At 49.4% G+C, this 27,570-nt stretch overlaps 1 protein-coding gene across 3 annotated transcripts; it reads left to right on the forward strand.

Moving 5' to 3' along the window:
- The first annotated feature begins 835 nt into the window (after window positions 1-835).
- On the forward strand, window positions 836-19,678 carry GINS4 (GINS complex subunit 4). Of its 3 annotated transcripts, XM_078869436.1 has the most exons (8): window positions 836-912; window positions 1,280-1,386; window positions 12,621-12,707; window positions 13,007-13,120; window positions 13,448-13,545; window positions 15,505-15,593; window positions 17,329-17,419; window positions 19,255-19,678. In XM_078869436.1, exons 2-8 carry the CDS (start codon window positions 1,282-1,284, stop codon window positions 19,349-19,351), a joined length of 681 nt encoding a protein of 226 aa, XP_078725562.1. In that variant the 5' UTR covers window positions 836-912; window positions 1,280-1,281; the 3' UTR covers window positions 19,352-19,678. The 3 variants fall into 3 exon arrangements, with proteins under 3 accessions (XP_078725562.1, XP_078725563.1, XP_078725564.1); XM_078869437.1 differs by having other exon boundaries at window positions 860-1,368; XM_078869438.1 differs by lacking the exons at window positions 17,329-17,419; window positions 19,255-19,678 and adding an exon at window positions 16,920-17,022 and having other exon boundaries at window positions 860-1,386.
- Window positions 19,679-27,570: the final 7,892 nt, after the last annotated feature.

Below are 27,570 nucleotides of genomic sequence, written 5' to 3' on the forward strand. Positions count from 1 at the left end.
GACAACTACATTTGCCCGTAGGGGAATACGGGTAAACCATATGGGTTGACAGTGATGTACACACACAAGACAAGATCAAAGGGGTCGCATAATGCGCATGTATAATGTGCGTTGATTCATTAATTCCCCCCCCCCCCCCCCTACTTTGCGCAAGAGCGCAGAAGTGCGGTCACCACATCTACGAAACAGGCGGACTTCTCCACAAATCCGGCTGTCGCCTGATGAAGCTGGTTATAATTACTGGCGAAACGTCGTACTCAGATTGTAAATGTTGTCGCTTGGCTCTCCAACACAACGGTTAGTGCTGTACTAGTGACGAATTGGCACGTTCTGTTTACGTGACACCCCTTACTAGTTGGCTGTGTCTGGTGGTGGCGCGTTTTAACGACATATTTGTACATTTACGTGATCTAACCCCCCAAAAACCCCTCTATTATGTGTATACTGTATATTAGACATCCCATCAGCCACATCGCCATCGGAGTGTACACAATTTTAGCAGCATTGATTCCATGAGAAAAATGGTGTCAACATTCTGGTGATTGGGTCAATGGGTTGCTAGGTCATCAGGGGTAACAGGTTAATGGGTTACTAGGTCATTGTAACGGGTTAATGGGTTACTCGGTCATTGTAACGGGTTATTGGGTTATTGTAACGGGTTAATGGGTTACTAGGTCATTGTCACGGGTTATTGGGTTAATGGGTTATTGGGTTAATGGGTTATTGGGTTATTGGATGAGCACGACTGAGCCAGGGTCACTGTGGGGTCAATGCCGACTCTGTGGCGATGCTCGTTGCGGGGCCCACTGGGTCGGGGCCCCGAACCGTGAATTGATGACAGCTTCCGGTGTCTGCTCGACGTTTCCCGCCAAATTTAGAGTCGCAGAGCGGTGGGGAGAGAGTGAGCAGCGGGTAACCTCGCAACTTACCACGTCACCTCACCACTCACTACATCAACACGTCACCTCACCACTCACAACTACATCACCTCTCTACGTCACCTCACCACTTACTACATCACCTCACCACTCACATCACCTCACAACTACATTACCTCACCACTCACTACTACATTACCTCACCACTCACTACATCACCTCGCCACTCACTACATCACCTCACCACTCACTACGACATCACCTCACCACTCACTACATCACCTCACCACTCACTATATCACCTCGCCACTCACTACATCACCACGTCACCTCGCCATTCACTACATCACCTCATCACCACTAACGGAGAGATAGGGTAAGGGGTGAGGCGCTATCCCCAGGCATGGAGGAGCTGCACGAGTTGGAGGGGACGACGAGCGGTGAGGAGGAGGAGGGTGAGGAGGGTGAGGAGGTGACGCCGGCAGAGCTGGTGAGCAGACTGCGCGAGGTGAGGCCAGGGGCTGGAGAGTGAAGGGTGGTGGGGGTTGGTATGTTGATGTAGAGATGTGTGGTGTTGATGTAGTGTGTGTGGTGTTGATGTATTGGTGTGTGTGGTGTTGATGTAGTGGTGTGTGTGGTGTTGATGTAGTGGTGTGTGTGGTATTGATTTAGTGGTGTGTGTGGTGTTGATGTAGTGGTGTGTGTGGGGTGTTGGTGTAGTGGTGTGTGTGTGGTGTTGATGTAGTGGTGTGTGTGGTGTTGATGTAGTGGTGTGTGTGGTGTTGATGTAGTGGTGTGTGTGGTGTTGATGTAGTGTGTGTGGTGTTGATGTATTGGTGTGTGTGGTGTTGATGTAGTGGTGTGTGTGGTGTTGATGTAGTGGTGTGTGTGGTGTTGATTTAGTGGTGTGTGTGTGGTGTTTATGTAGTGGTGTGTGTGGTGTTGATGTAGTGGTGTGTGTGGTGTTGATTTAGTGGTGTGTGTGTGGTGTTTATGTAGTGGTGTGTGTGGTGTTGATGTAGTGGTGTGTGTGGTGTGTTGATGTAGTGGTGTGTGTGTGGTGTTGATGTAGTGGTGTGTGTGTGGTGTTGATGTAGTGGTGTGAGTGGTGTTCATGTAGTGGTGTGTGTGGTGTTCATGTAGTGGTGTGTGTGGTGTTGATGTAGTGGTGTGTGGTGTTGATGTAGTGGTGTGTGGTGTTGATGTAGTGGTGTGTGTGTGGTGTTGGTGTAGTGGTGTGTGTGTGTGGTGTTGATGTAGTGGGGTGTGTGGTGTTGATGTAGTGGTGTGTGTGGGGTGTTGGTGTAGTGGTGTGTGTGTGGTGTTGATGTAGTGGTGTGTGTGGTGTTGATGTAGTGGTGTGTGTGGTGTTGATGTAGTGGTGTGTGTGGTGTTGATGTAGTGGTGTGTGTGTGGTGTGTTGATGTAGTGGTGTGTGTGGTATGTTGATGTGGTGGTGTGTGTGTGTGTGGTGTGTTGATGTAGTGGTGTTTGTGGTATGTTGATGTAGTGGTGTGTGTGTGGTGTGTTGATGTGGTGGTGTGTGTGGTGTTGATGTAGTGGTGTGTGTGTGGTGTGTTGATGTAGTGGTGTGTGTGGTATGTTGATGTGGTGGTGTGTGTGTGTGTGGTGTGTTGATGTAGTGGTGTTTGTGGTGTGTTGATGTAGTGGTGTGTGTGTGGTGTGTTGATGTGGTGGTGTGTATGCGTGGTGTGTTGATGTAGTGGTGTGTGCGGTGTGTTGATGTGGTGGTGTGTGTGGTGATGATGTAGTGGTGTGTGTGCGTAGTGTGTTGATGTAGTGGTGTGTGCAGTGTGTTGATGTGGTGGTGTGTGTGGTGATGATGTAGTGGTGTGTGGGTGTTGGTGTAGTGGTGAGTGTGGTGTTGGTGTAGTGGTTTGTGTGTGGTGTTGGTGTAGTGGTTTGTGTGTGGTGTTGATGTAGTGGTGTGTGTGGTGTTGATGTAGTGGTATGTGTGGTGTTGATGTAGTGGTGTGTGTGGTGTTGATGTAGTGGTGTGTGTGTGGTGTTTATGTAGTGGTGTGTGTGGTGTTGATGTAGTGGTGTGTGTGGTGTGTTGATGTAGTGGTGTGTGTGTGTGGTGTTGATGTAGTGGTGTGTGTGTGGTGTTGATGTAGTGGTGTGTGTGGTGTTGATGTAGTGGTGTGTGTGGTGTTGATGTAGTGGTGTGTGGTGTTGATGTAGTGGTGTGTGGTGTTGATGTAGTGGTGTGTGTGTGGTGTTGGTGTAGTGGTGTGTGTGTGGTGTTGATGTAGTGGTGTGTGTGGTGTTGATGTAGTGGTGTGTGTGGGCTGTTGGTGTAGTGGTGTGTGTGTGGTGTTGATGTAGTGGTGTGTGTGGTGTTGATGTAGTGGTGTGTGTGGTGTTGATGTCGTGGTGTGTGTGGTGTTGATGTAGTGGTGTGTGTGTGGTGTGTTGATGTAGTGGTGTGTGTGGTATGTTGCTGTGGTGGTGTGTGTGTGTGTGTGGTGTGTTGATGTAGTGGTGTTTGTGGTGTGTTGATGTAGTGGTGTGTGTGTGGTGTGTTGATGTGGTGGTGTGTGTGGTGTTGATGTAGTGGTGTGTATGCGTGGTGTGTTGATGTAGTGGTGTGTGCGTTGTGTTGATGTGGTGGTGTGTGTGGTGATGATGTAGTGGTGTGTGTGCGTGGTGTGTTGATGTAGTGGTGTGTGCGGTGTGTTGATGTGGTGGTGTGTGTGGTGATGATGTAGTGGTGTGTGGGTGTTGGTGTAGTGGTTTGTGTGTGGTGTTGGTGTAGTGGTTTGTGTGTGGTGTTGATGTAGTGGTGTGTGTGTGGTGTTGATGTAGTGGTGTGTGTGTGGTGTTGATGTAGTGGTGTGTGTGTGGTGTTGATGTAGTGGTGTGTGTGGTGTTGATGTAGTGGTGTATGGTGTGTTGATGTAGTGGTATGTGTGGTGTTGATGTAGTGGTGTGTGTGTGGTGTTGATGTAGTGGGGTGTGTATGGTGTTGATGTAGTGGTGTGTGTGGTGTTGATGTAGTGGTGTGCGTGGTGTTGATGTAGTGGTTTGTGTGGTGTTGATGTAGTGGTGTGTGTGTGGTGTTGATGTAGTGGTGTGTGTGTGTGGTGTTGATGTAGTGGTGTGTGTGTGTGTGGTGTTGATGTAGTGGTGTGTGTGTGGTGTTGATGTAGTGGTGTGTGTGGTGTTGATGTAGTGGTGTGTGTGTGGTGTTGATGTAGTGGTATGTGTGGTGTTGATGTGGTGTGTGTATGGTGTTGATGTAGTGGTGTATGTGGTGTTGATGTAGTGGTGTGTGTGTGGTGTTGATGTAGTGGTGTGTGTGGTGTTGATGTAGTGGTGTATGGTGTGTTGATGTAGTGGTATGTGTGGTGTTGATGTAGTGGTGTGTGTGTGGTGTTGATGTAGTGGGGTGTGTATGGTGTTGATGTAGTGGTGTGTGTGGTGTTGATGTAGTGGAGTGTGTGGTGTTGATGTAGTGTTGTGTGTGGTGTTGATGTAGTGGTGTGGTGTTGATGTAGTGGTTTGTGTGTGGTGTTGATGTAGTGGTGTGCGTGGTGTTGATGTAGTGGTTTGTGTGGTGTTGATGTAGTGGTGTGTGTGTGTGGTGTTGATGTAGTGGTGTGTGTGTGTGTGGTGTTGATGTAGTGGTGTGTGTGTGGTGTTGATGTAGTGGAGTGTGTGGTGTTGATGTAGTGGTGTGTGTGTGGTGTTGATGTAGTGGTATGTGTGGTGTTGATGTGGTGTGTATATGGTGTTGATGTAGTGGTGTATGTGGTGTTGATGTAGTGGTGTGTGTGTGTGGTGTTGATGTAGTGGTGTGTGTGTGTGGTGTTGATGTAGTGGTGTGTGTGGTGTTGATGTAGTGGTGTGTGTGGTGTTGATGTAGTGGTGTGTGTGTGGTGTTGATGTAGTGGTGTGTGTGTGGTGTTGATGTAGTGGTTTGTGTTGTGTTGATGTAGTGGTGTGTGTGTGGTGTTGGTGTAATGGTCTGTGTGGTGTTGGTGTAGTGGTGTGCGTGTGGTGTTGGTGTAGTGGTGTGTGTGGTGTTGGTGTAGTGCTGTGTGTGGTGTTGGTGTAGTGCTGTGTGTGGTGTAGTGGTGGGTGTGTGTAGTGTTGGTGTAGTGGTGGGTGTGTGTAGTGGTGTGTGTGGTGTTGATGTAGAGGGGTGTGTGGTGTGTTGATGTAGTGGTGTGTGTGGGGTGTTGATGTAGTGGTGTGTGTGGTGTGTTGATGTAGTGGTGTGTGTGGTGTGTTGATGTAGTGGTGTGTGTTTGGTGTTGATGTAGTGGTGTGTGTGTGGTGTTGATGTAGTGGTGTGGTGTTGATGTAGTGGTTTGTGTGTGGTGTTGATGTAGTGGTGTGCGTGGTGTTGATGTAGTGGTTTGTGTGGTGTTGATGTAGTGGTGTGTGTGTGTGGTGTTGATGTAGTGGTGTGTGTGTGTGTGGTGTTGATGTAGTGGTGTGTGTGTGGTGTTGATGTAGTGGTGTGTGTGTGGTGTTGATGTAGTGGTGTGTGTGGTGTTGATGTAGTGGTGTGTGTGTGGTGTTGATGTAGTGGTATGTGTGGTGTTGATGTGGTGTGTATATGGTGTTGATGTAGTGGTGTATGTGGTGTTGATGTAGTGGTGTGTGTGTGTGGTGTTGATGTAGTGGTGTGTGTGGTGTTGATGTAGTGGTGTGTGTGGTGTTGATGTAGTGGTGTGTGTGTGGTGTTGATGTAGTGGTGTGTGTGTGGTGTTGATGTAGTGGTTTGTGTTGTGTTGATGTAGTGGTGTGTGTGTGGTGTTGGTGTAATGGTCTGTGTGGTGTTGGTGTAGTGGTGTGCGTGTGGTGTTGGTGTAGTGGTGTGTGTGGTGTTGGTGTAGTGCTGTGTGTGGTGTTGGTGTAGTGCTGTGTGTGGTGTAGTGGTGGGTGTGTGTAGTGTTGGTGTAGTTGTGGGTGTGTGTAGTGGTGTGTGTGGTGTTGATGTAGAGGGGTGTGTGGTGTGTTGATGTAGTGGTGTGTGTGGGGTGTTGATGTAGTGGTGTGTGTGGTGTGTTGATGTAGTGGTGTGTGTGGTGTGTTGATGTAGTGGTGTGTGTTTGGTGTTGATGTAGTGGTGTGTGGTGTTGATGTAGTGGTGTTTGTGTGGTGTTGATGTAGTGGTGTTTGTGTGGTGTTGATGTAGTGGTGTGTGTGTGGTGTTGATGTAGTGGTGTGTGTGTGGTGTTGATGTAGTGGTGTGCGTGGTGTTGATGTAGTGGTGTGTGTGGTGTTGATGTAGTGGTTTGTGTTGTGTTGATGTAGTGGTGTGTGTGTGGTGTTGGTGTAATGGTCTGTGTGGTGTTGGTGTAGTGGTGTGCGTGTGGTGTTGGTGTAGTGGTGTGTGTGGTGTTGGTGTAGTGCTGTGTGTGGTGTTGGTGTAGTGCTGTGTGTGGTGTAGTGGTGGGTGTGTGTAGTGTTGGTGTAGTTGTGGGTGTGTGTAGTGGTGTGTGTGGTGTTGATGTAGAGGGGTGTGTGGTGTGTTGATGTAGTGGTGTGTGTGGGGTGTTGATGTAGTGGTGTGTGTGGTGTGTTGATGTAGTGGTGTGTGTGGTGTGTTGATGTAGTGGTGTGTGTTTGGTGTTGATGTAGTGGTGTGTGGTGTTGATGTAGTGGTGTGTGTGGTGTTGATGTAGTGGTGTTTGTGTGGTGTTGATGTAGTGGTGTGTGGTGTTGATGTAGTGGTGTGTGTGTGGTGTTGATGTAGTGGTGTGCGTGGTGTTGATGTAGTGGTGTGTGTGGTGTTGATGTAGTGCTGTGTGTGGGGTGTTGATGTAGTGGTGTGTGTGGTGTTGATGTAGTGGTGTGTGTGTGTGGTGTTGATGTAGTGGTGTGTGTGGTGTTGATGTAGTGGTGTGTGTGTGGTGTTGATGTAGTGGTGTGTGTGGTGTTGATGTCGTGAGTGTGTGTGGTGTTGATGTAGTGGTGCGTGGGGTGTGTGTGGTGTTGATGTAGTGGTGTGTGTGGTGTTGATGTAGTGGTGTGTGTGTGGTGTTGATGTAGTGGTGTGTGTGTGGTGTTGGTGTAGTGGTGTGTGTTGTGTTGATGTAGTGGTGTGTGTGTGGTGTTGATGTAGTGGTTTGTGTCGTGTTGATGTAGTGGTGTGTGTCGTGTTGATGTAGTGGTGTGTGTGTGGTGTTGATGTAGTGGTGTGTGTGGTGTTGATGTAGTGGTGTGTGTGGTGTTGGTGTAGTGGTGTGTGTGGGGTGTTGGTGTAGTGGTGTGTGTGGTGTTGATGTCGTGAGTGTGTATGGTGTTGATGTAGTGGTGCGTGGGGTGTGTGTGGTGTTGATGTAGTGGTGCGTGGGGTGTGTGTGGTGTTGATGTAGTGGTGTGTGTGGTGTTGATGTAGTGGTGTGTGTGTGGTGTTGATGTTGTGGTGTGTGTGTGGTGTTGGTGTAGTGGTGTGTGTGTGGTGTTGATGTAGTGGTGTGTGTGGGGTGTTGGTGTCTTGGTGTGTGTTGTGTTGATGTAGTGGTGTGTGTGTGGTGTTGATGTAGTGGTTTGTGTCGTGTTGATGTAGTGGTGTGTGTGTGTGGTGTTGATGTAGTGGTGTGTGTGGGGTGTTGGTGTAGTGGTGTGTGTGGGGTGTTGGTGTAGTGGTGTGTGTGTGGTGTTGATGTAGTGGTTTGTGGGGTGTTGATGTAGTGGTGTGTGTGGTGTTGATGTAGTGGTGTGTGTGTGGTGTTGATGTAGTGGTATGTGTGGTGTTGATGTGGTGTGTATATGGTGTTGATGTAGTGGTGTATGTGGTGTTGATGTAGTGGTGTGTGTGTGTGGTGTTGATGTAGTGGTGTGTGTGGTGTTGATGTAGTGGTGTGTGTGGTGTTGATGTAGTGGTGTGTGTGTGGTGTTGATGTAGTGGTGTGTGTGTGGTGTTGATGTAGTGGTTTGTGTTGTGTTGATGTAGTGGTGTGTGTGTGGTGTTGGTGTAATGGTCTGTGTGGTGTTGGTGTAGTGGTGTGCGTGTGGTGTTGGTGTAGTGGTGTGTGTGGTGTTGGTGTAGTGCTGTGTGTGGTGTAGTGGTGGGTGTGTGTAGTGTTGGTGTAGTTGTGGGTGTGTGTAGTGGTGTGTGTGGTGTTGATGTAGAGGGGTGTGTGGTGTGTTGATGTAGTGGTGTGTGTGGGGTGTTGATGTAGTGGTGTGTGTGGTGTGTTGATGTAGTGGTGTGTGTGGTGTGTTGATGTAGTGGTGTGTGTTTGGTGTTGATGTAGTGGTGTGTGTGTGGTGTTGATGTAGTGGTGTGTGTGGTGTTGATGTAGTGGTGTTTGTGTGGTGTTGATGTAGTGGTGTGTGGTGTTGATGTAGTGGTGTGTGTGTGGTGTTGATGTAGTGGTGTGCGTGGTGTTGATGTAGTGGTGTGTGTGGTGTTGATGTAGTGCTGTGTGTGGGGTGTTGATGTAGTGGTGTGTGTGGTGTTGATGTAGTGGTGTGTGTGTGTGGTGTTGATGTAGTGGTGTGTGTGGTGTTGATGTAGTGGTGTGTGTGCGGTGTTGATGTAGTGGTGTGTGTGGTGTTGATGTCGTGAGTGTGTGTGGTGTTGATGTAGTGGTGCGTGGGGTGTGTGTGGTGTTGATGTAGTGGTGTGTGTGGTGTTGATGTAGTGGTGTGTGTGTGGTGTTGATGTAGTGGTGTGTGTGTGGTGTTGGTGTAGTGGTGTGTGTTGTGTTGATGTAGTGGTGTGTGTGTGGTGTTGATGTAGTGGTTTGTGTCGTGTTGATGTAGTGGTGTGTGTCGTGTTGATGTAGTGGTGTGTGTGTGGTGTTGATGTAGTGGTGTGTGTGGTGTTGATGTAGTTGTGTGTGTGGTGTTGGTGTAGTGGTGTGTGTGGGGTGTTGGTGTAGTGGTGTGTGTGGTGTTGATGTCGTGAGTGTGTATGGTGTTGATGTAGTGGTGCGTGGGGTGTGTGTGGTGTTGATGTAGTGGTGCGTGGGGTGTGTGTGGTGTTGATGTAGTGGTGTGTGTGGTGTTGATGTAGTGGTGTGTGTGTGGTGTTGATGTTGTGGTGTGTGTGTGGTGTTGGTGTAGTGGTGTGTGTGTGGTGTTGATGTAGTGGTGTGTGTGGGGTGTTGGTGTCTTGGTGTGTGTTGTGTTGATGTAGTGGTGTGTGTGTGGTGTTGATGTAGTGGTTTGTGTCGTGTTGATGTAGTGGTGTGTGTGTGTGTGGTGTTGATGTAGTGGTGTGTGTGGTGTTGGTGTAGTGGTGTGTGTGGGGTGTTGGTGTAGTGGTGTGTGTGGGGTGTTGGTGTAGTGGTGTGTGTGTGGTGTTGATGTAGTGGTTTGTGGGGTGTTGGTGTAGTGGTGTGTGTGTGGTGTTGATGTAGTGGTGTGTGTGGTGTTGATGTAGTGGTGTGTATGTGGTGTTGAAGTAGTGATGTGTGTGTGGTGTTGATGTAGTGGTGTGTGTGGTGTTGATGTAGTGGTGTGTGTGTGTTGATGTAGTGGTGTGTGTGTGGTGTTGATGTAGTGGTGTGTGTGTGGTGTTGATGTAGTGGTGTGTGGTGTTGTTGTAGTGGTATGTGGTGTTGATGTAGTGGTGTGTGTGTGGTGTTGATGTAGTGGTGTGTGTGGTGTTGATGTAGTGGTGTGTGTGGTGTTGATGTAGTGGTGTGTGTGTGGTGTTGATGTAGTGGTATGTGTGGTGTTGATGTGGTGTGTGTATGGTGTTGATGTAGTGGTGCATGTGGTGTTGATGTAGTGGTGTGTGTGGTGTTGATGTAGTGGTGTGTGTGGTGTTGATGTAGTGGTGTGTGTGTGGTGTTGATGTAGTGGTGTGTGTGTGGTGTTGATGTAGTGGTGTGTGTTGTGTTGATGTAGTGGTGTGTGTGTGGTGTTGGTGTAATGGTCTGTGTGGTGTTGGTGTAGTGGTGTGCGTGTGGTGTTGGTGTAGTGGTGTGTGTGGTGTTGGTGTAGTGCTGTGTGTGGTGTTGGTGTAGTGCTGTGTGTGGTGTAGTGGTGGGTGTGTGTAGTGTTGGTGTAGTGGTTGGGTGTGTGTAGTGGTGTGTGTGGTGTTGATGTAGAGGGGTATGTGGTGTGTTGATGTAGTGGTGTGTGTGGTGTGTTGATGTAGTGGTGTGTGTGGTGTGTTGATGTAGTGGTGTGTGTGGTGTGTTGATGTAGTGGTGTGTGTTTGGTGTTGATGTAGTGGTGTTTGTGTGGTGTTGATGTAGTGGTGTGTGTGGTGTTGATGTCGTGAGTGTGTGTGGTGTTGATGTAGTGGTGCGTGGGGTGTGTGTGGTGTTGATGTAGTGGTGTGTGTGGTGTTGATGTAGTGGTGTGTGTGTGGTGTTGATGTAGTGGTTTGTGTCGTGTTGATGTAGTAGTGTGTGTGTCGTGTTGATGTAGTGGTGTGTGTGTGGTGTTGATGTAGTGGTGTGTGTGGTGTTGGTGTAGTGGTGTGTGTGGGGTGTTGGTGTAGTGGTGTGTGTGGTGTTGATGTCGTGAGTGTGTGTGGTGTTGATGTAGTGGTGCGTGGGGTGTGTGTGGTGTTGATGTAGTGGTGTGTGTGGTGTTGATGTAGTGGTGTGTGTGTGGTGTTGATGTTGTGGTGTGTGTGTGGTGTTGGTGTAGTGGTGTGTGTGTGGTGTTGATGTAGTGGTGTGTGTGGGGTGTTGGTGTCGTGGTGTGTGTTGTGTTGATGTAGTGGTGTGTGTGTGGTGTTGATGTAGTGGTTTGTGTCGTGTTGATGTAGTGGTGTGTGTGTGTGGTGTTGATGTAGTGGTGTGTGTGGTGTTGGTGTAGTGGTGTGTGTGGGGTGTTGGTGTAGTGGTGTGTGTGGGGTGTTGGTGTAATGGTGTGTGTGTGGTGTTGATGTAGTGGTTTGTGGGGTGTTGGTGTAGTGGTGTGTGTGTGGTGTTGATGTAGTGGTGTGTGTGGTGTTGATGTAGTGGTGTGTATGTGGTGTTGAAGTAGTGATGTGTGTGTGGTGTTGATGTAGTGGTGTGTGTGGTGTTGATGTAGTGGTGTGTGCGTGGTGTTGATGTAGTGGGGTGTGTGGTGTTGATGTAGTGCTGTGTGTGGGGTGTTGGTGTAGTGGTGTGTGTGGTGTTGATGTAGTGGTGTGTGTGGTGTTGATGTAGTGGTGTGTGTGTGGTGTTGGTGTAGTGGTGTGTGTGTGGTGTTGGTGTAGTGGTGTGTGTGTGGTGTTGATGTAGTGGTGTGTGTGGTGTTGATGTAGTGGTGTGTGTGGTGTTGATGTCGTGGGTGTGTGTGGTGTTGATGTAGTCGTGTGTTTGGTGTGTGTGGTGTTGATGTAGTGGTGTGTGTGTGGTGTTGGTGTAGTGGTGTGTGTGGTGTTGATGTAGTGGTGTAGTGGTGTGTGTTGTGTTGATGTAGTGGTGTGTGTGTGGTGTTGATGTAGTGGTTTGTGGCGTGTTGATGTAGTGCCGTGTGTGTGGTGTTGATGTAGTGGTGTGTGTGGGGTTGGTGTAGTGGTATGTGTGGGGTTGGTGTAGTGGTGTGTGTGGTGTTGGTGTAGTGGTGTGTGTGGTGTTGGTGTAGTGGTGTGTGTGGGATGTTGGTGTAGTGGTGTGTGTGTGGTGTTGATGTAGTAGTGTGTGTGGTGTTGGTGTAGTGGTGTGTGTTGTGTTGATGTAGTGGTGTGTGGTGTTGATGTAATGGTTTGTGTCGTGTTGATGTAGTGGTGTGTGTGTGGTGTTGATTTAGTGGTGTGTGTGTGTTGGTGTAGTGGTATGTGTGGTGTTGGTGTAGTGGTGTGTGTGGGGTGTTGGTGTAGTGGTGTGTGTGTGGTGTTGGTGTAGTGGTGTGTGTGGTGTTGGTGTAGTGGTGTGTGTGTGGTGTTGATGTAGTGGTGTGTGTGTGGTGTTGGTGTAGTGGTGTGTGTGTGGTGTTGGTGTAGTGGTGTGTGTGGGGTGTTGGTGTAGTGGTGTGTGTGTGGTGTTGATGTAGTGGTGTGTGTGGTGTTGATGTAGTGGTGTGTGTGGTGTTGATGTAGTGGTGTGTATGTGGTGTTGAAGTAGTGGTGTGTGTGTGGTGTTGATGTAGTGGTGTGTGTGGTGTTGATGTAGTGGTGTGTGTGTGTGTGTTGATGTAGTGGTGTGTGTGTGTGTTGATGTAGTGGTGTGTGTGTCTGTGTTGATGTAGTGGTGTGTGTGTGGTGTTGATGTAGTGGTGTGTGTGTGGCGTGTGGTGTTGATGTAGTGGTGTGTGTGTGTTGATGTAGTGGTGTGTGTGTGTGGTGTTGATGTAGTGGTGTGTGTGGTGTTGATGTAGTGGTGTGTGTGGTGTTGATGTAGTGGTGTGTGTGCGGTGTTGGAGTCGTGGTGTGTTGATGTAGTGGTGTGTGTGGTGTGTTGGTGTAGTGGTGTGTAGTGTGTTGATATAGTGTTACAGTAGTAGGGTGTGTGTAAAGCGTGTTGGTGTAGTGGTGTGTGTGTTGTGTGGGGGGTGGTAGTGTAGCGTTAGCGCGCTGCACTTATAACCCTAGTTTTATTCCTGCTCACGGCCAATACCAGTGGCGATTATCTGAACCGGTCTTGGGCCTCCCCTGGGTCGATTCAGCCTCAAATGAGTACCTAGTGTGGCGTGTAAACATCACCACTGGGGAGACAAAGGCAGCCGGGCGTGGTGTTGACCACCCATCTCCTCATGTGCCGTGCCAGCATTCATAGGTGCTTGCGAACAGCACTTGCCCCAACAGTCTGTGCAGGCTATACGGGGGATCTTTGTCTTTGTATGGTGTGTGTATGGTGTGTGCAGGCGTGGCTTAATGAGAAGCTTTGCCCGGATTTACTGCCTCAGCACTCGGAGCTCACAGAGTGTGTGGTGGAGCAGCTCACGCATATGGTGGGGCCTGCACACATCCCTAACTCACCCAGCTTACTCACTCCCTCTCAATCAACCCCTCTCACTCACCCCTCTCACACACCTTGCTCATTCAAACCCTTCACACACACCCCTCACTCGCCCCTCTCACCCCTCTCACACCCCTTGCTCACTCACATTCTTCACTAGCCCCTCTCACCCCTCTCATCATTTACACCCCTCTCTTAAACTCCTCATGCTCCTCACCCGCACCCCTCACAAACCAATCACTGACCCCTCTCACTCGCCCCCCACTCACACCCCTCGGTGTGTGTGAGTAGGAGGGCAACCTACGGAGGGTTCAGCGTGCGGATGTGAAGTCGTCTCTCCACCGCATGGAGCTCGAGAGAATCCGCTTCATGCTGAGCTCATACCTGCGCACGCGCCTCAACAAAGTGAGCGTGTGGCACACCACCATGATGCACACCACACCACCACGCAGCATGTGTATGCTGTGGCATCAACCTCTGGCCCTGCTGACATGGATCTGGTGTAGGGTGGGGAGTTTGTGGTGTGTATGGTGTAGTGAGTGTGATGTGTGGTGTGTATGGGGTTGTGTGTGGTATAGTGTGTGTGTATATAGTGTGTATGTTGTGTTGGTGTTGTGTGTGTATGTCAATGTATTGATGTGTATAGTAGTTATGTGTGTGATGGGGTTGTGTGGCATTGATGTATGTGGTGTAGATGGTGTGAGTGGTGTGTCCACGGTGTGTGCGGTGTAGATCGAGCGCTTCTACACACACGTGCTGGAGAGGGAGAAGTCTCGCACCGAGGGGCAGCCCTCACTCCTGTCCCCCGAGGAGTTTGCCTTTGCCATCGAGTGAGATCCCTCACCTCATTACACCTCCTTCAGCAACACCTCACACATCATGAGCACATTACCTCATTGTCAACACACGCTTAAGCATAGACAAAAGACAGAGACAAAGATCCCCCATGTAGCCCAAATGGACTATCGGGGCAAGTGCTGTAAGCGAGCACCGATTGAAGGCTGGCACGGCACACAAATGGGTGGGTGGCCAGAACTGCGCCTGGCCATCTTAGTGTCCCTAATCACGATATTTACACACCTCACCAGGTACTAATTTGAGGCTGAGTCGACCAAGGGCAAGCCTAAGACCGGTTCAAATATTCACCACTCTTATTGACCATGAGCGAGGATTTAACTCGGTTTGCCGGGTTTGTAGCACAGTGCGCTCTACCACTCCCTGCACTCAATCAGCTCATGTCATCGCATACACCTTACACTACACCTCACACCACATCATCACCTTAACATTACCAGACCTCACATCACACCACTTCATCACCTTATCTCACACCTCATCATCACGTCTCTCACCTCGCACTATCTACGCCTCCTTAAAAGTCTCACACCATCTACATCTTCGCACATCTCACACCTCATCACCATAACCATAACCACTCATCATCAAACACTTCATCATCATCATCGTCACATCACCACACATCTCATAACCCATCACACCTCATAATCCAATCACATTTCCCACCATGCACTCCTATTGCCACAATTTCACACGCAAAACCACCGCATCACAATCACACATCACTCCTCGTCATCATCACATCATCCATACCTGTTACCCCATTACTTCACCGCATCACGCATCAGACCTCACTTTAACCAATCGATATGTCACCACCCTCCAACACACATACACAGATCCTCTGTGAAGTCATACAGACTGTGGGCTTTGTTCATCTGGGCTTTGGTGTGTGCATGTGTAATGAGCTACTTCTGCGACACGTCGTGTAGAGGGTACTTCTTCTTTTATTACTCACACTGGGCACAACACAGGCCAACACTTATTCTTCCTCACACTGAGTACAACACTCGATATTAACGTCTCCACTGGCTACACACAGCCGATCACTCGGCGTGGTCCTATTGCCCTCACTCGGCTACACCGCTGGCTGGCAGCGTGACGATGACGGCGATGGAAACCAAGACCCCACACACGAGGCCCGAGCCCCGGGTCCGCTCCCCCTTATATACCCCCAGGCGTGGCTAGGCCCCGCCTCCGGCCACGCCTTCTCGTGGAACCTTCCAGCAGGTTCCGGGAGTATCTCGGCTAGCCCCACCTGTTACCTTTGCCCCAGGTACACCTCCTTCTCTGATTGGTTGGTACTTCACCGTGTCCTTACCCGTGATTCTCTTTCCGGCCAGCAGGTGTCGCCCTGTCATTACACATGTATACACGTGTTGAGTGTATACATCTGTCTTTGTGTTCAAACCTGTATATGTAAAAGTAACAGCTCTTTCCATATATGCCACATTTACTGAACTCTTTCAGTTGGTGGTTCTGAACGACAATGCGACCACACATCCAGTTCTTGTGAGCTGATGGTGTGGACATTGTTAAGATATGTTGTACGTGCAGTGCTGCACACTATTGTGCTGCAAAATCTACGTGTGTATATGTGCACACATGTCTCTGTATTTGTACACGTGTGTGAGAAAAGGTGCAGTGGGGAGCGGTGGTCCAGCGGTTAGCGTATCGTGTTGTCACCCAGTGACCCAAGTTCGATTTCCACTCGCAGCCAACATCCGTGCCAACTGAACCGGTCCTGGGCCTTCCCGAGGTCAACTTGTCCTTAAACGAGCACCTAGTGCGATGTGTCAGCATAAACACCGGGGAGACAAAGGCAGCCGGGCATTGTGCTGACCACCCACCCTCTTGTGTGCCATGTTGGTAGCCCTTGCTGCGACAGCCTGTTAAAGCTAAAAGGGGGATCTTTGTGTTTGTGATTGAAGGTATGCTTCCAACATGGATAGATTCCTGAAGTCTGTGGCTCTGAGGCACATGCCACCCAACCTACAGGCCCTGGACCTCAGCAAAGCAGGTGAGTGTGCGAGAGAGGGGAGTGGTAGTGCATCGGTTAGCGCACTGCACGAAGAACCTGGCAACCCGAGGTCAATTCCTGCTCACGGCCAATACAAGTGACGATTATCTGAATCGGTTGTGGGCCTCCCCTAGGTTGAGTGTGATGTGTAATGGTCGCCACTGGGGGGAGACAGGCGGCTGGACGTGGTGTTGGCTACCCACCCCCTCGTGTGCCATGCCAGCCTTCATAGGTGCTTGCTAAAAACACTTTCCCCAACAGTCTGTTAAGGTTGTATGGGGTATATTTGTCTTTGGAGTGTAGTATGAGTGTGTGAGGGTATGGTTGGATTGTTGCTTGAGAGTGCAGGCTGTGTATGTTTGTGTGCTGTGTGTGTGTTTAGCGTCGTGTGTGAAATCGCAGGGTACATGTGTGTGTGTTGGTTTATGTCGGTTAGTGTCTTTACCCACATTGTGTGTGAGTGTGAGGTAGCTGGTGGGTGTGCGTGGTGTGTATAGTGTGGGTGTGTTCAGTGTTCTGTGTCTGATAGTATGTGTGTGTAGGTGTTGTGTATTTATCTATTTATGGATATGTATGTGTCGCAGTAGTGTAGTGGTTAGCAAAGAGTTCCATTCCCACTCACATCCAACATCAGCGACGAGTGATATCAGAACTGATCCCGATTCACTCCTATGACATCTCAGCCTTAAAATGAGCACCTGTTGCAGTGTGCAAACTTCAGTTTTAGGGAGACAAAGGTCGCTGGGCATGGAGTGGACAACACCTCACCCTCGTACACCATGGTGGCCTTCATTGATGTTTTCTAGCAACACCTGCCCAGAACATTCTGTCTGGGCTACTTGGCGGATCTTTTTCTCTTTGTGTACGTGTTTATGTGTGTATGTGTGAATGTGTTTTGGTGGTGGCGCAGTGGATAGCATACTGCACTACGAACCCGTGCATCCGAGTTCGATTCCCGCTCCTGGCCAACACCAGAGACGATTATCTGAACCGGTCCTGGGTCTCCCCTAGGTCCACTCAGCCTTAAATGAGTACCTGGTGTGGTGTGTAAACATCGCCGCTGGGGAGACAAAGGCGACCGGGCATTGTACTGGCCACCCACTCCCTTGTGTGCCGTGCCGGCCTTCATAGGTGCTATTTGCTTACAACATGTTGCCCCGAGAGTCAACACATGGGCATGTTGCATAGTGGGGACCTCCACTGGCAACCTAAAAAACTTCAAAGACTCCAAAACAACCTCGCACGCGTCGTCATTGGCCACACTCATCCCTGACTCGACTCACTTGCCTGTCTCCGTGCCCTCAACTGGCTCCCCATCGCCAGCAGGGTCATATACAAGATCGCCTGCCTCTGCCACAACGCCTTCACATCCGCCTGCCCGCCGTACCTTTCTTCATTACTGACGACTTGCAGCTCGGCACACGGCAGATGCCTGCGCAGCGCGACTCACGACCTCCTCTTGATACCAAGATCCAGGATGGTCGTGTCTATGCGCCGCTTCTCGGTGGCAGCCCCAACAGTCTGGATCGCCGTCCCTCTGCACATTCCCAGCATCACCTCAATCGCCTCCTTCAAAAGACACTTAAAAACTCACCTCTATAACCACGCTTTCGAGCGACTCTGAACTTGGCTCCGCGCCTCTGAGTTGCGGCCATTACGTCCGCAAATTTGTGCGCGTTATGAATCGCATTATTATTAAACGGGGGATCTTTGTTTTTGTGGCGTGACCCCACAGTGCCCCGGCCGGACGTGGGCGCATTCGTGTTCCTGCGCGTGCGCGAGCGGCAGGAGAACGTCCTCGTGGAGGCCGAGTCCAGCGAGCAGAGGTGACGGAGCCACGGATTGCGGGAGCAGGAGATACACACTCAACACGTAGCACACGTAGCACACGTAGCACGTATCAAGTTGATGTCAGAATCTTTATTTAGATTGGAGGAGGAATCCAATGAGCTATCAAGCTCTTTTGCACAGATGTCCAGTCAGGGAGGGTCAGCAAGTTACGACTGCAAACAATACACAAACATGATAGGAGTGCAAAATAAAGAAAATGGTAAGCAGGTCACTAAATATAACGCGTAGGCTTTTGCGACCAATGTTATTTATAATACAAGTTTCGATTTAAAGCTTTCGTGACTGCAGGGATTCATCTTCTTGGTTCTTTCGGTAAAGTCACGTAGAAGGAAAATAATAAAATAATAAAAATAAACATAATAAGAGTCTGCCTTCTCGACAGACCTGTTCTCCACCTAAAGACGGCTGCTTGCGTTGTGGCCGAAACGTCGTGAGAATTATTTTATTATGTTTTATTTTTATTATTTTCCTTCTACGTGACTTTACCGAAAGAACCAAGAAGATAATACAAGTTATTTGGAGTTAAATCGATTAAATATAAATGTGTTCTTCACCCAACACCACCCGACACAGACAATCAGTAAGGTTTGTCACGTATTTATTTCTAGATTTGAAGCTTTCTTGACTGCAAGGATTCATATTCTTAGGTTTTTTCGGTAAAGTCACGTAGGTAAAACATCAAAATTAATAAAAATAAAATAAAAATCACGACGTTTCGGAGGCAACACAAGTCTCCGTCATCAGGTGGGACCGTCACAGCCAGATTAGCTGCATCAAGTGAGGCAATGATTCAAGATGTAATCCCTCCCGATACGTTCCATTCATTGGCTACCACATTCTGATGAGCTCCCCCCCCCTCTCCTCCCCCCTCAACTTGCTTTTAAGGAATTACATCTTGAATCATTGCCTCACTTGATGCAGCTAATCTGGCTGTGACGGTCCCACCTGATGACGGAGACTTGTGTTGCCTCCGAAACGTCGTGATTTTTATTTTATTTTATTTGTATTAATTTTGATGTTTTACCTACGTGACTTTACCGAAAAAACCTAAGAATATGTTTGTCACGTAGACAAAACGTGCTAATTAATTACGACTTCAGCACACCAGTCTCATTCATCAAGATGGTGCAAGGTCACCAAAAACAACAAGAAAACAGTCCCAGACCACATCAAGATAACACCACACAGCAGCAGTCGTCGTCCCGCAATAAAATGGCCACATTAACATTGAACTATGTTGTGTGACCGTGTGAGGAGTTGAGAAGTCATGAGACCAGGGTAGTCTCACTTGCGAGAGTGACCCCGGGTCCCCAAAACGACAAGTAATAAAATATTGCACAAACATAAATAGCTGTTAAATAAGTAATGCTCTGGACATAAGTTGACTCGAGCGGATTACGTTTAGACTGATCACAGCACAATTACAATTTTACAGAAAGATTAAACAGATTTAGGCTGACCGTTGTACTAATATGTAAACAGAAGAGGATATACAAGTCGAATGCAATTGCAACACAAGACACTCAACGCTCAACACCGAGCTCAATATGGAGACAGCCCAACATAAACTTAACCCCTAGGACAACTCAGCCTTAAATAAAAACCTGCTGTGGTATGTATGTTGAACTTCTTTTACACCGTACGTAGCCAACCGCGTTAAACGTCAGGATTAGGGAGACAAAGGCGGCCGAGCGTGGGCCTGGCCACACCACCCCTTCATACGATGTGTTCTTGATAGGTACTCGCTAACAGCACGTTCGCCACCAGTTGATGTTGGCTGTGCGGGGGTTGGTTGTCTTCATGTGTGCAGGGAGTTTGTGGTGGACCTGGAGGAAGGCTCGCAGCACCTCATGCGCTACTCCACCGTGGCCCCACTGCTGCTCTCCTCTTCCATCCACCTCATCTAGCCCCCTGCCTCTTCCCTGTGTATTCCTTTCTCCCCATGTGGCCCTGTGCATCCCCGTGTCTTGTCGTGTAGCCCCGCATGGTCACGAGTATATTTGTGTATCCCCATCTCCCTCTGTATCCCTGTGTAGCCCCATATCTCCCCATGGCTCCCCATGGCTCCCTGTGATTGTGGGGGGTGGTATGTGCTGTCACTTTCTAAATTCTTGAGCGATAATGGATGAGTGATGGAGGTGGTGTTCTACATTTCTTGCTCTCGTGTGTTTGTGCGAGTATTTCAAATTGGTTTGTGTGTTTTTAGTCTGATTAAAATAACAAAGCGATGAATATATCAGGTGTGGTGTGTTTTCTGTATTTGGTGTGGTGTGTGGGTGTTGTGGGAGCGGTAGTGGAGCGCTACAAACCTGGTGACCCGAGTTCGAATCCCATTCATGGCCAACACCAGTGATGATTATCTGAAACAGGACCTGGGCTTCCCCTAGGTAGGCTCAGCCTCAAATGTGTACCTGGTACGATGTGTAAGCATCGCTACTGGTGAGACAAAGGCGGTCGGGCATGGTGCTGGCCACCCACTCTTTCGTGTGCCGTGTCGGCCGTTTTCGGTGCTTTCTAACCGCACTTGCCCCAGCATTCTGTTAAGGCTATACGAGGGATCTATGTCGGATGTGTGCACGTAGTATGTATTGTGGTTTTGGTATGGTGTGTAGGCGTTGTGGATGCTGTGTTGTATCTATATACTGGACAGTAATACCTCTGTTATAAAGGAGCTTCGTTCCCAGAGGATCCGTTAACAAAGTCGGCCATAGAGTACCCATTCGCCCCCCCCCCCCTATTTTTACAAGAAAATCGAAAAAAATCTTCAGAAATCATGCAAATCGATTTAAGAGAGTAAACTTTTCAACACTAGCGTTGTTAATGGGCTGCGTGCACTTACCTGCAGTTGCAGACACGGCCCATCAGGGGCAGTAACTTACACCGGCATGTGACCTGCTACATTCCCCAGCCCCAAAGCAGGAGGGGGCTGCGGGGTGTTCTGGGATCCCCCGAGACCCCCCTGGACTTCTCTGGAAGGGAGGCGTGGCCAGGGGCTGACACACCGGGGAGGTGTATAAAAGGCGGACGTCTGTCCGGGGCCAGTCCAAGACTGAAGCCAGAAGACCAGCTAGCCGAGGACCCTGAGACCCCTTTTCCCGTTGCCCTTGTCAGGGCCGAGACTCTGTGGGCCAGTGGTGAGACCCTGGAAACCCCCGGCCCGACGTCCTTGTCAGGGCTGGGTCCGAGTGGGGCAGTGGTCGGGACCCGCACCTTGGCTGGGTTGGGTCAGCGCAGCCTCCCCTAGGGCGCTCATAGCCGGAGGACTTGGAGCCCGTAGCCCCGTGATAGGGCACGCTAGTCCAGAGGCCGTACCCCCCCAGGCAGTAGGTAAAAATGGCCGTTGCCCTTGTGAAGACTGTGACCGTTACCGTTTATTGGAATAAACGCGTTGGTGCCTCTACGAGTCGTCTCCGCTCTCCGTAACCCCACGACAACTGCATGTCCTGTAAACACAACCCAGTGTGGGTGGTGGTTCACATTACCAGCAGCCAGTCAGCGGAGCACTTAACCAGTCTTCCCTTTCCTGCCTGCCGTTGTTCAAGTTCCTCGTGATGGTAAAATTGCGTTGTGGATTTATTACCCTCATTACGTCATCCACGCGACCATCTCGTGTGAGTGTCCAATTCTCTGCCGGTTTTAGGAACCCACTGGAACTATGTACTTTTAAATCTAGGTTGAAAATTTCTTTTTTCTGATTCCTGTGTTTAGTTTGTTGTCCTTCCCCCGCACCTCTGATTATTACGGTTGGCTACGTACTGCGCGAAAGAAGTTCAACACCTGTAGTGTAGTGGGTGTGTGGGGGTGTAGTGTAGTGGGTGTGTGAGGTTGTAGTGTAGTGGCTGTGGGGGTCTAGTGTAGTGGATGTGTGGCAGTGTAGTGTAGTGGGTGTGTGAGGGTGTAGTGGGTGTGTGGGGGTGTAGTGTAGTGGGGGTGGTCAATGTCTCATCAGTTGGTCTGGCGACTATGGCGGAGCCAGGATTTTCAGGTAAGGGGGGCAATCTCTCCAGCAATGGAAAATTATAGAGGAGTTGTTACTAAGTAAGGACTTGACTTACTTTGCTTTTTATTCGACGCGTGTGCGGCGATGGCGCAGCCATCGATCGAGGGTCGAATTCGATCGGCATTGCGCTCGCTGAAGGTGTTTTCCTTCAGGGAAGTCGTGTACTGTATACACAACTGCACACAATTCTGAGTCACTTCTAACTGCTTTGCCGTTACTTATTGTCAATTATGGACTCAGACTATGGTCCTATCATCAACATAGAGTCCCTGGCACATAATGTGCTACACAGTGGCAGTGGTGGTCGCAAAATGACGATTTATTACTAACTAGCTTTACTACCCGGCTTCGCCCGGGACTTGGATTCACTACACCCGGCCGCCTTTGTATCCCCAGTGGCGATGTTCACACCACACCAGTTAATTGTTTGAGGCTGAGTCGACCTAGGGGAGGCCCAGGACCGGTTCAAATAATCGTCACCGGTGGTGGCCATGAGCAGGAATCGAACTCGGGTAGCCGGGTTCATAGCGCAGCGCGCGAATCGCTGCGCAGTCGCTACAGAATCTTCCGGGGGAAAAAAACACCGTATTGCAACGCTGTGTGCAAAAATCCCAGTGTGATGCAAGTCAAACAATAACAACCATAAGACAATTTAGATTAAAGTTATCAGGCCAACTCCGCACTTCCGCAAGAAACATGGCTTAACCATATGTTTTCGAAATCACCAAAATAAAGCTATAAAAACAATGTAACAACAGTAATCATAGGAACTGTGATTCAAATTTAACAAGAAACGATATACATAACATGTACGACCAAACTTGCAGCCATAGCTGGCAGCATGACACTCCCAGTGTATGATGTGTGAGTGAGTCAGTGGTAGTGTGAGTGTATGATGTGTGAGTGAGTCAGCGTATGATGAGTGAGTGTATGATGAGTGAATCAGTGTATGATGTGTGAGTGAGTCAGTGGTTGTGTGAGTGTATGATGAGTGAGTCAGTGTATGATGTGTGTGTGAGTCAGTGTAAGATATGAGTGAGTGTATCACGACCTCCTTCACGCCATCGCGGCCTCCTTCACGCCATCGCGGCCTCCTCCACGCCATCACGGCCAAGAGGCTGCGTCATCGCAGGAGCTTCTCCTCTGCCGAGAGATGCGAGAGCCGCTGCCTCTTGCGGGGCCGCCGAGGCTGCACGCCCAGCGCCTCGTCCCTCGTCCTCCGAGCCCGAAGCGGCCCTAGAGCTCAAGCTCCGGCCGGCCCCGGGCGAGCCGAGCCCCGCCGCCGAGCCAGGCGAGACTGAGGCTCCCCGGGGCACCAGGCCGCAGTGCTGGGACTCCACCACGACCATTGTCACCCCCTAACCCCTCACACACTCATTCCCTCACACACTCCCCCACACACTCACTCATTCCCTCACACACTCACCCCCTAACCCCTCACACACTCATTCCCTCACACACTCCCCCACACACTCACTCATTCCCGCACACACTCACCCCCTAACCTCTCACACACACTCATTCCCTTCCACACTCCCTCACACACTCATTCCCAACACATTCTCCACTCGGGTCGCCGCTTTCCACAGCGAGCGAGGAGGCGGCCATCTTCGGCGGCCATCTTGTATAGTAGCCAAATACTCTAAACCAGTGGTTCTTAACCTGGGTTCGATCGAACCCCAGGGGTTCGGTGAGTCAGTCTCAGGGGTTCGGCGGAGGTTAAGACACACACCCGACTCATGATTCGTGATGACACGTCCGGCTTGGCCATCATTGGCTGCAAGTGATCACGCTACATCGCTTGGCCTATCTGTGCTGCAGGGAATTTGGTGCACTCGGTAGTCGACTTGTGACTGTCGTGATGGTACGTCGTGTGATTTCTTTCTTAATATTTTAATCCCTTCATACTAACTATGTCGAGCAAAAAAAGAAAGTGGTCGGACGAATGTGTACAATATGGATTCACATGTATAACGGAACGTGATGGGAGTCAGCGTCCTAACTGCATGATTTGCAATGCCAAGTTGAGCAATTCTAGTCTAGCACTGGCAAAACTAAGGGAACACTTCCTTAAGCTGCATGGAGATGGGGAATACAAGAACACAACGCTCGCTGAATTCAAGGTGAAGAGAGCCAGATTCGATGAAAAGGCTACTCTGCCTATTCTCGGCTTTGTGCCCATCAACAAACCGATCCTCACAGCATCGTACGAAGTTGCTTACCTGATCGCAAAGCAGGGCAAACCACACACCATTGGTGAAACACTCATAAAACCAGCTGTGTTGAAGATGGCGAATATCATGCTGGGAAAAGCGGCTGAAGTTAAGTTGTCCCAAATTCCTCTTTAAATGACACCATCAGCGACAGAATAGAGGACATGAGCAAAGACATCTTGGCTCAAGTAGTTGCAGATCTGATTTCAAGCCCGGCAAAATTGAGCCTCCAACTCGACGAGACCACAGACGTTTCCAATCTAAGTCAGCTTGCTGTATTCGTGCGCTATGTGAAAGAGGACGTGATAAAGGAAGATGTTTTTTTATTTTGTAAGCCTCTTACAACAACAACTAAGGCAGCCGATGTGAAGAAACTTGTAGATGACTTCTTCAAAGACAACAATCTTTCGTGGGATATGGTTTCTGCAGTTTGTTCGGACGGAGCTCCAGTCATGCTGGGAAGAAAGTCTGGTTTTGGTGCGCTAGTGAAAGCCGATGCACCACACATCATTGTTACGCATTGTATTCTGCACATGGCAACACAAACCTTGCCTCCAAAACTGACAGAAGTATAAAAAATTGTAGTGGAATGTGTGAACTATGTGCGAAATAGTGCTCTGAGGCACCAAATCTAGAAATTGGCTCTGAATTCGAGGTACTTCTGTACCATTCTAACTTTCGGTGGTTATCCTGGGGACAGGTGCTGAATCGTGTTTTTGCCATGCGTATGGAATTAGCCTTGTTTTTGCAAGAGCACCAACATTGTCATGCAGATTGCTTCAAAAATTCTGAGTTCATTCTCATTTTAGCGTACATGGCTGATATCTTCGCAGCTCTCAATCATCTCAATCAGCAGATGCAGGGCAGTGGAGTCAACATCATTGAAGCGGAAGAAAACCTGAAGGCTTTTCAAAAAAGCTACCGTTATGGAAACGACGAACAGAGAACGATAACTTCGCAAACTTTCCCCTGCTGGACGACTATGTAAGTAAGAATGAAGATGTATCTGGAATCGGAGACATTTCTGTACCCGCGGAACTGAAGCAAGCAATTGCCACGCACTTAGATGAGCTTGCAAAGTCTCTCGACGGATACTTCCCTACAAGAGAGTCATATCCAGCATGAGTGAGACAGCCGTTCACGTTTAGTGTTGAGACAACAGATGTCAATGATGAATCTTCTTCTTCCTAGCGTTGTTCCCGCTGTGGCGCAGGGTCCGCTTTTCGGCATTGTCTTCTCCATTTGGCTCGGTCCAGGGCATCTTCAGGGGATGCGTTGACCGTCTTCATGTCTTCCTTTATTCGGTCCATCCATCGCTTCTTCGGACGCCCGCGTGGACGGCGGCCCTCTGGCTCAATACGCAAGGCAGTCTTGGCCACTGATGACTCTTCACTTCGCATCACGTTGCCGTACCACCGAAGCCTTGCCTCAAGCATCTTGTCCGCAATGGGGGCCACACTAAGTCGCTTCCGAACGTCTTCGTTCCTGACACGATCCCATCGAGTGAGCCCGAGGCTCCATCTGAGCATCCTCATCTCCATGGTGTGGAGAGCTTGTTCGTGTACAGTTGTGGCTGGCCAGCACTCGGATCCATAGAGTGCCACCGGTCGGACGATGGTCTTGTATATTTTTCCCTTCAGCCTATCCAGAATTTTCCGATCACAGAGGACTCCGGTGACTTGCCTCCATTTCATCCACGCCGCATTGACTCGTGACCTCACATCAGTCGTGATGCTACCATCTGAGCTGATGGTGGAGCCCAGGTACTTAAAGTCCGTCACTTTCTTCAGATCTTCTCCGTCAATGCTGATGGTGCCGTCGGTTTGGGGGCCACACTCCATATACTCCGTCTTTTTGATGTTGAACCTCATCCCGTTTTCGTCCAAACGTTCCTTCCACAGGCGCGTTTGTCTTTCCACTTCTCCTCTCTCTTCATCTGAGAGGAGGACGTCATCCGCGTAGAGAATTGACCATGGAAGGGGCGTGTGCAGGTCGGCAGTGATCGTGTCCATGCACAGGATAAACAGGAGTGGTGACAGGGCCGATCCTTGGTGCACTCCAACGCTGATGGGAAATGGCGGTGATATGCCCACTGCACACCTGACTGCACTGGTGACGTTCTTGTATAGGAGTTGCACCCAATGCACGTAGGTTTCAGGGACTCCATGGGATCGAAGCGAGTGCCAGATGAGGTCGTGGGGGATCCTGAATACCTCGACGAAATCATTGAAATTCCAGGTTCAACAGCAACTCTTCAGAACAACAACGCTCTCAACGTTTTGGTGTCAACAAATGGTAACGTACCCTGTTATTGCTAAGAAAGCCCTGGAGATGTTCATACCGTTTGTTACAACATATCTTTGCGAGCAATCCTTTTCGAGGATGCTGGACATAAAAACGAAGAAAAGGAACAGACTTTGTTGCGAAAATGACATGAGAGTGGCACTTGCCAAGGTGAAGCCGCGCATTTCTGAACTGGTCTCTGAAAGGCAACAGCAGAAGTCACACTGATTTGCAGTAAGTATTCATTATTATGTTTTTGTGTGAAAATCATGTTTTGCTGGTTTTGTTCTTTGAACACAGTGATGTTGATGCACGGTTCATTTTGTGCACCAGTAAAACATATACCTATGTTTTGAATTTGAAAAAATCTTGTTTTATTTTTCCAATTAAGTAGGGTTCGGTGAATGCGCATATGAAACTGGTGGAGTTCAGTACCTCCAACATACCAGGCGAGTTAGTTAACATCTCGTCACCGTGACAGAGTCCCATCAGTGACCTCTGCAGGCAAGCAACTGCGTCTGCTAGGTCACGTAGCCAGCATGCGCAGCCACCACATGCCCAAGCAACTTCTATTTGGCTGGATAGAGGGGGCTTAATGGATACGGCATGCGGCTTGAAAAGAGATGGACTGTGATACAGAAGGATGTGTAGCTGATTGGACTTGTAGATGACTTGATCTCAGCAGTGTCAAGATCGGCCTCTGTGGAGGAAGTTCGTGAAGGACACAGCAACAACGGAGGGCAGAGGAGCGACGCTCACAACAATAAACGGAACGCCGTGCGGCTGAAGCACAGAGTTGGCACAGTGGAGAGCACAGTTGGTGTATTACTACTCTCGCCTTGCACTGAAGTTCAGGATAAAACCGTATGCAGCGTCACTCAAAATCTGCTTCGGACAAAGGGATAGAGTTCGGTGTGGAACTCTATCCCTCTTCTTGGTTCTTTCGGTAAAGTCACGTAGAATGGAAATAATAAAATAATAAAAATAAAACATAATAAAATAATTCTCACGACGTTTCGGCCACAGCGCAAGCAGCCGTCCTCAGGTGAAGAACAGGTCTGTCGAGAAGACAGAGTCTGAATGACAACCCCAGACTCTATCTTCTCGACAGACCTGTTCTTCACCTGAAGACGGCTGCTTGCGTTGTGGCCGAAACGTCGTGAGAATTATTTTATTATGTTTAATTTTTATTATTTTATTATTTCCATTCTACGTGACTTTACTGAAAGAACCAAGAAGATGAATCCCTGCAGTCACGAAAGCTTTAAATCGAAATTGAACTCTATCCCTTTGCACATCCGTAACAAATGCACTTTTACTTTTAAGGCTTCTCTATCTGTTTTGGTCAGGCTTTCGAGCAGCCCTGAGCTGGATCTGCGCCTCTGAGTTTTTGACTTGTCGGCACAATCTGGGCGCGTTATAAATGTCATCATCTGCCAGTCATCTCGGTCAGTCAACCCACGGCACCTTGATCTGTTCCGTGACTTGCCAGCGGGCCTTCGACACTGCACGTGGCCTCAAAGCGCACCTAGCATGGTACAAGCGCCGTGGTGACGTCACCGCCACTTATTGGTGAACGGCGCTTGTTGTTGTGCTTGTCACCTCACTCATGGACCCACACACGGCAGCT

Source organism: Lampetra fluviatilis, chromosome 27, assembly GCF_964198595.1.
Source record: "Lampetra fluviatilis chromosome 27, kcLamFluv1.1, whole genome shotgun sequence".
In the NCBI taxonomy this organism is placed as follows: Eukaryota; Metazoa; Chordata; class Hyperoartia; order Petromyzontiformes; family Petromyzontidae; genus Lampetra; species Lampetra fluviatilis.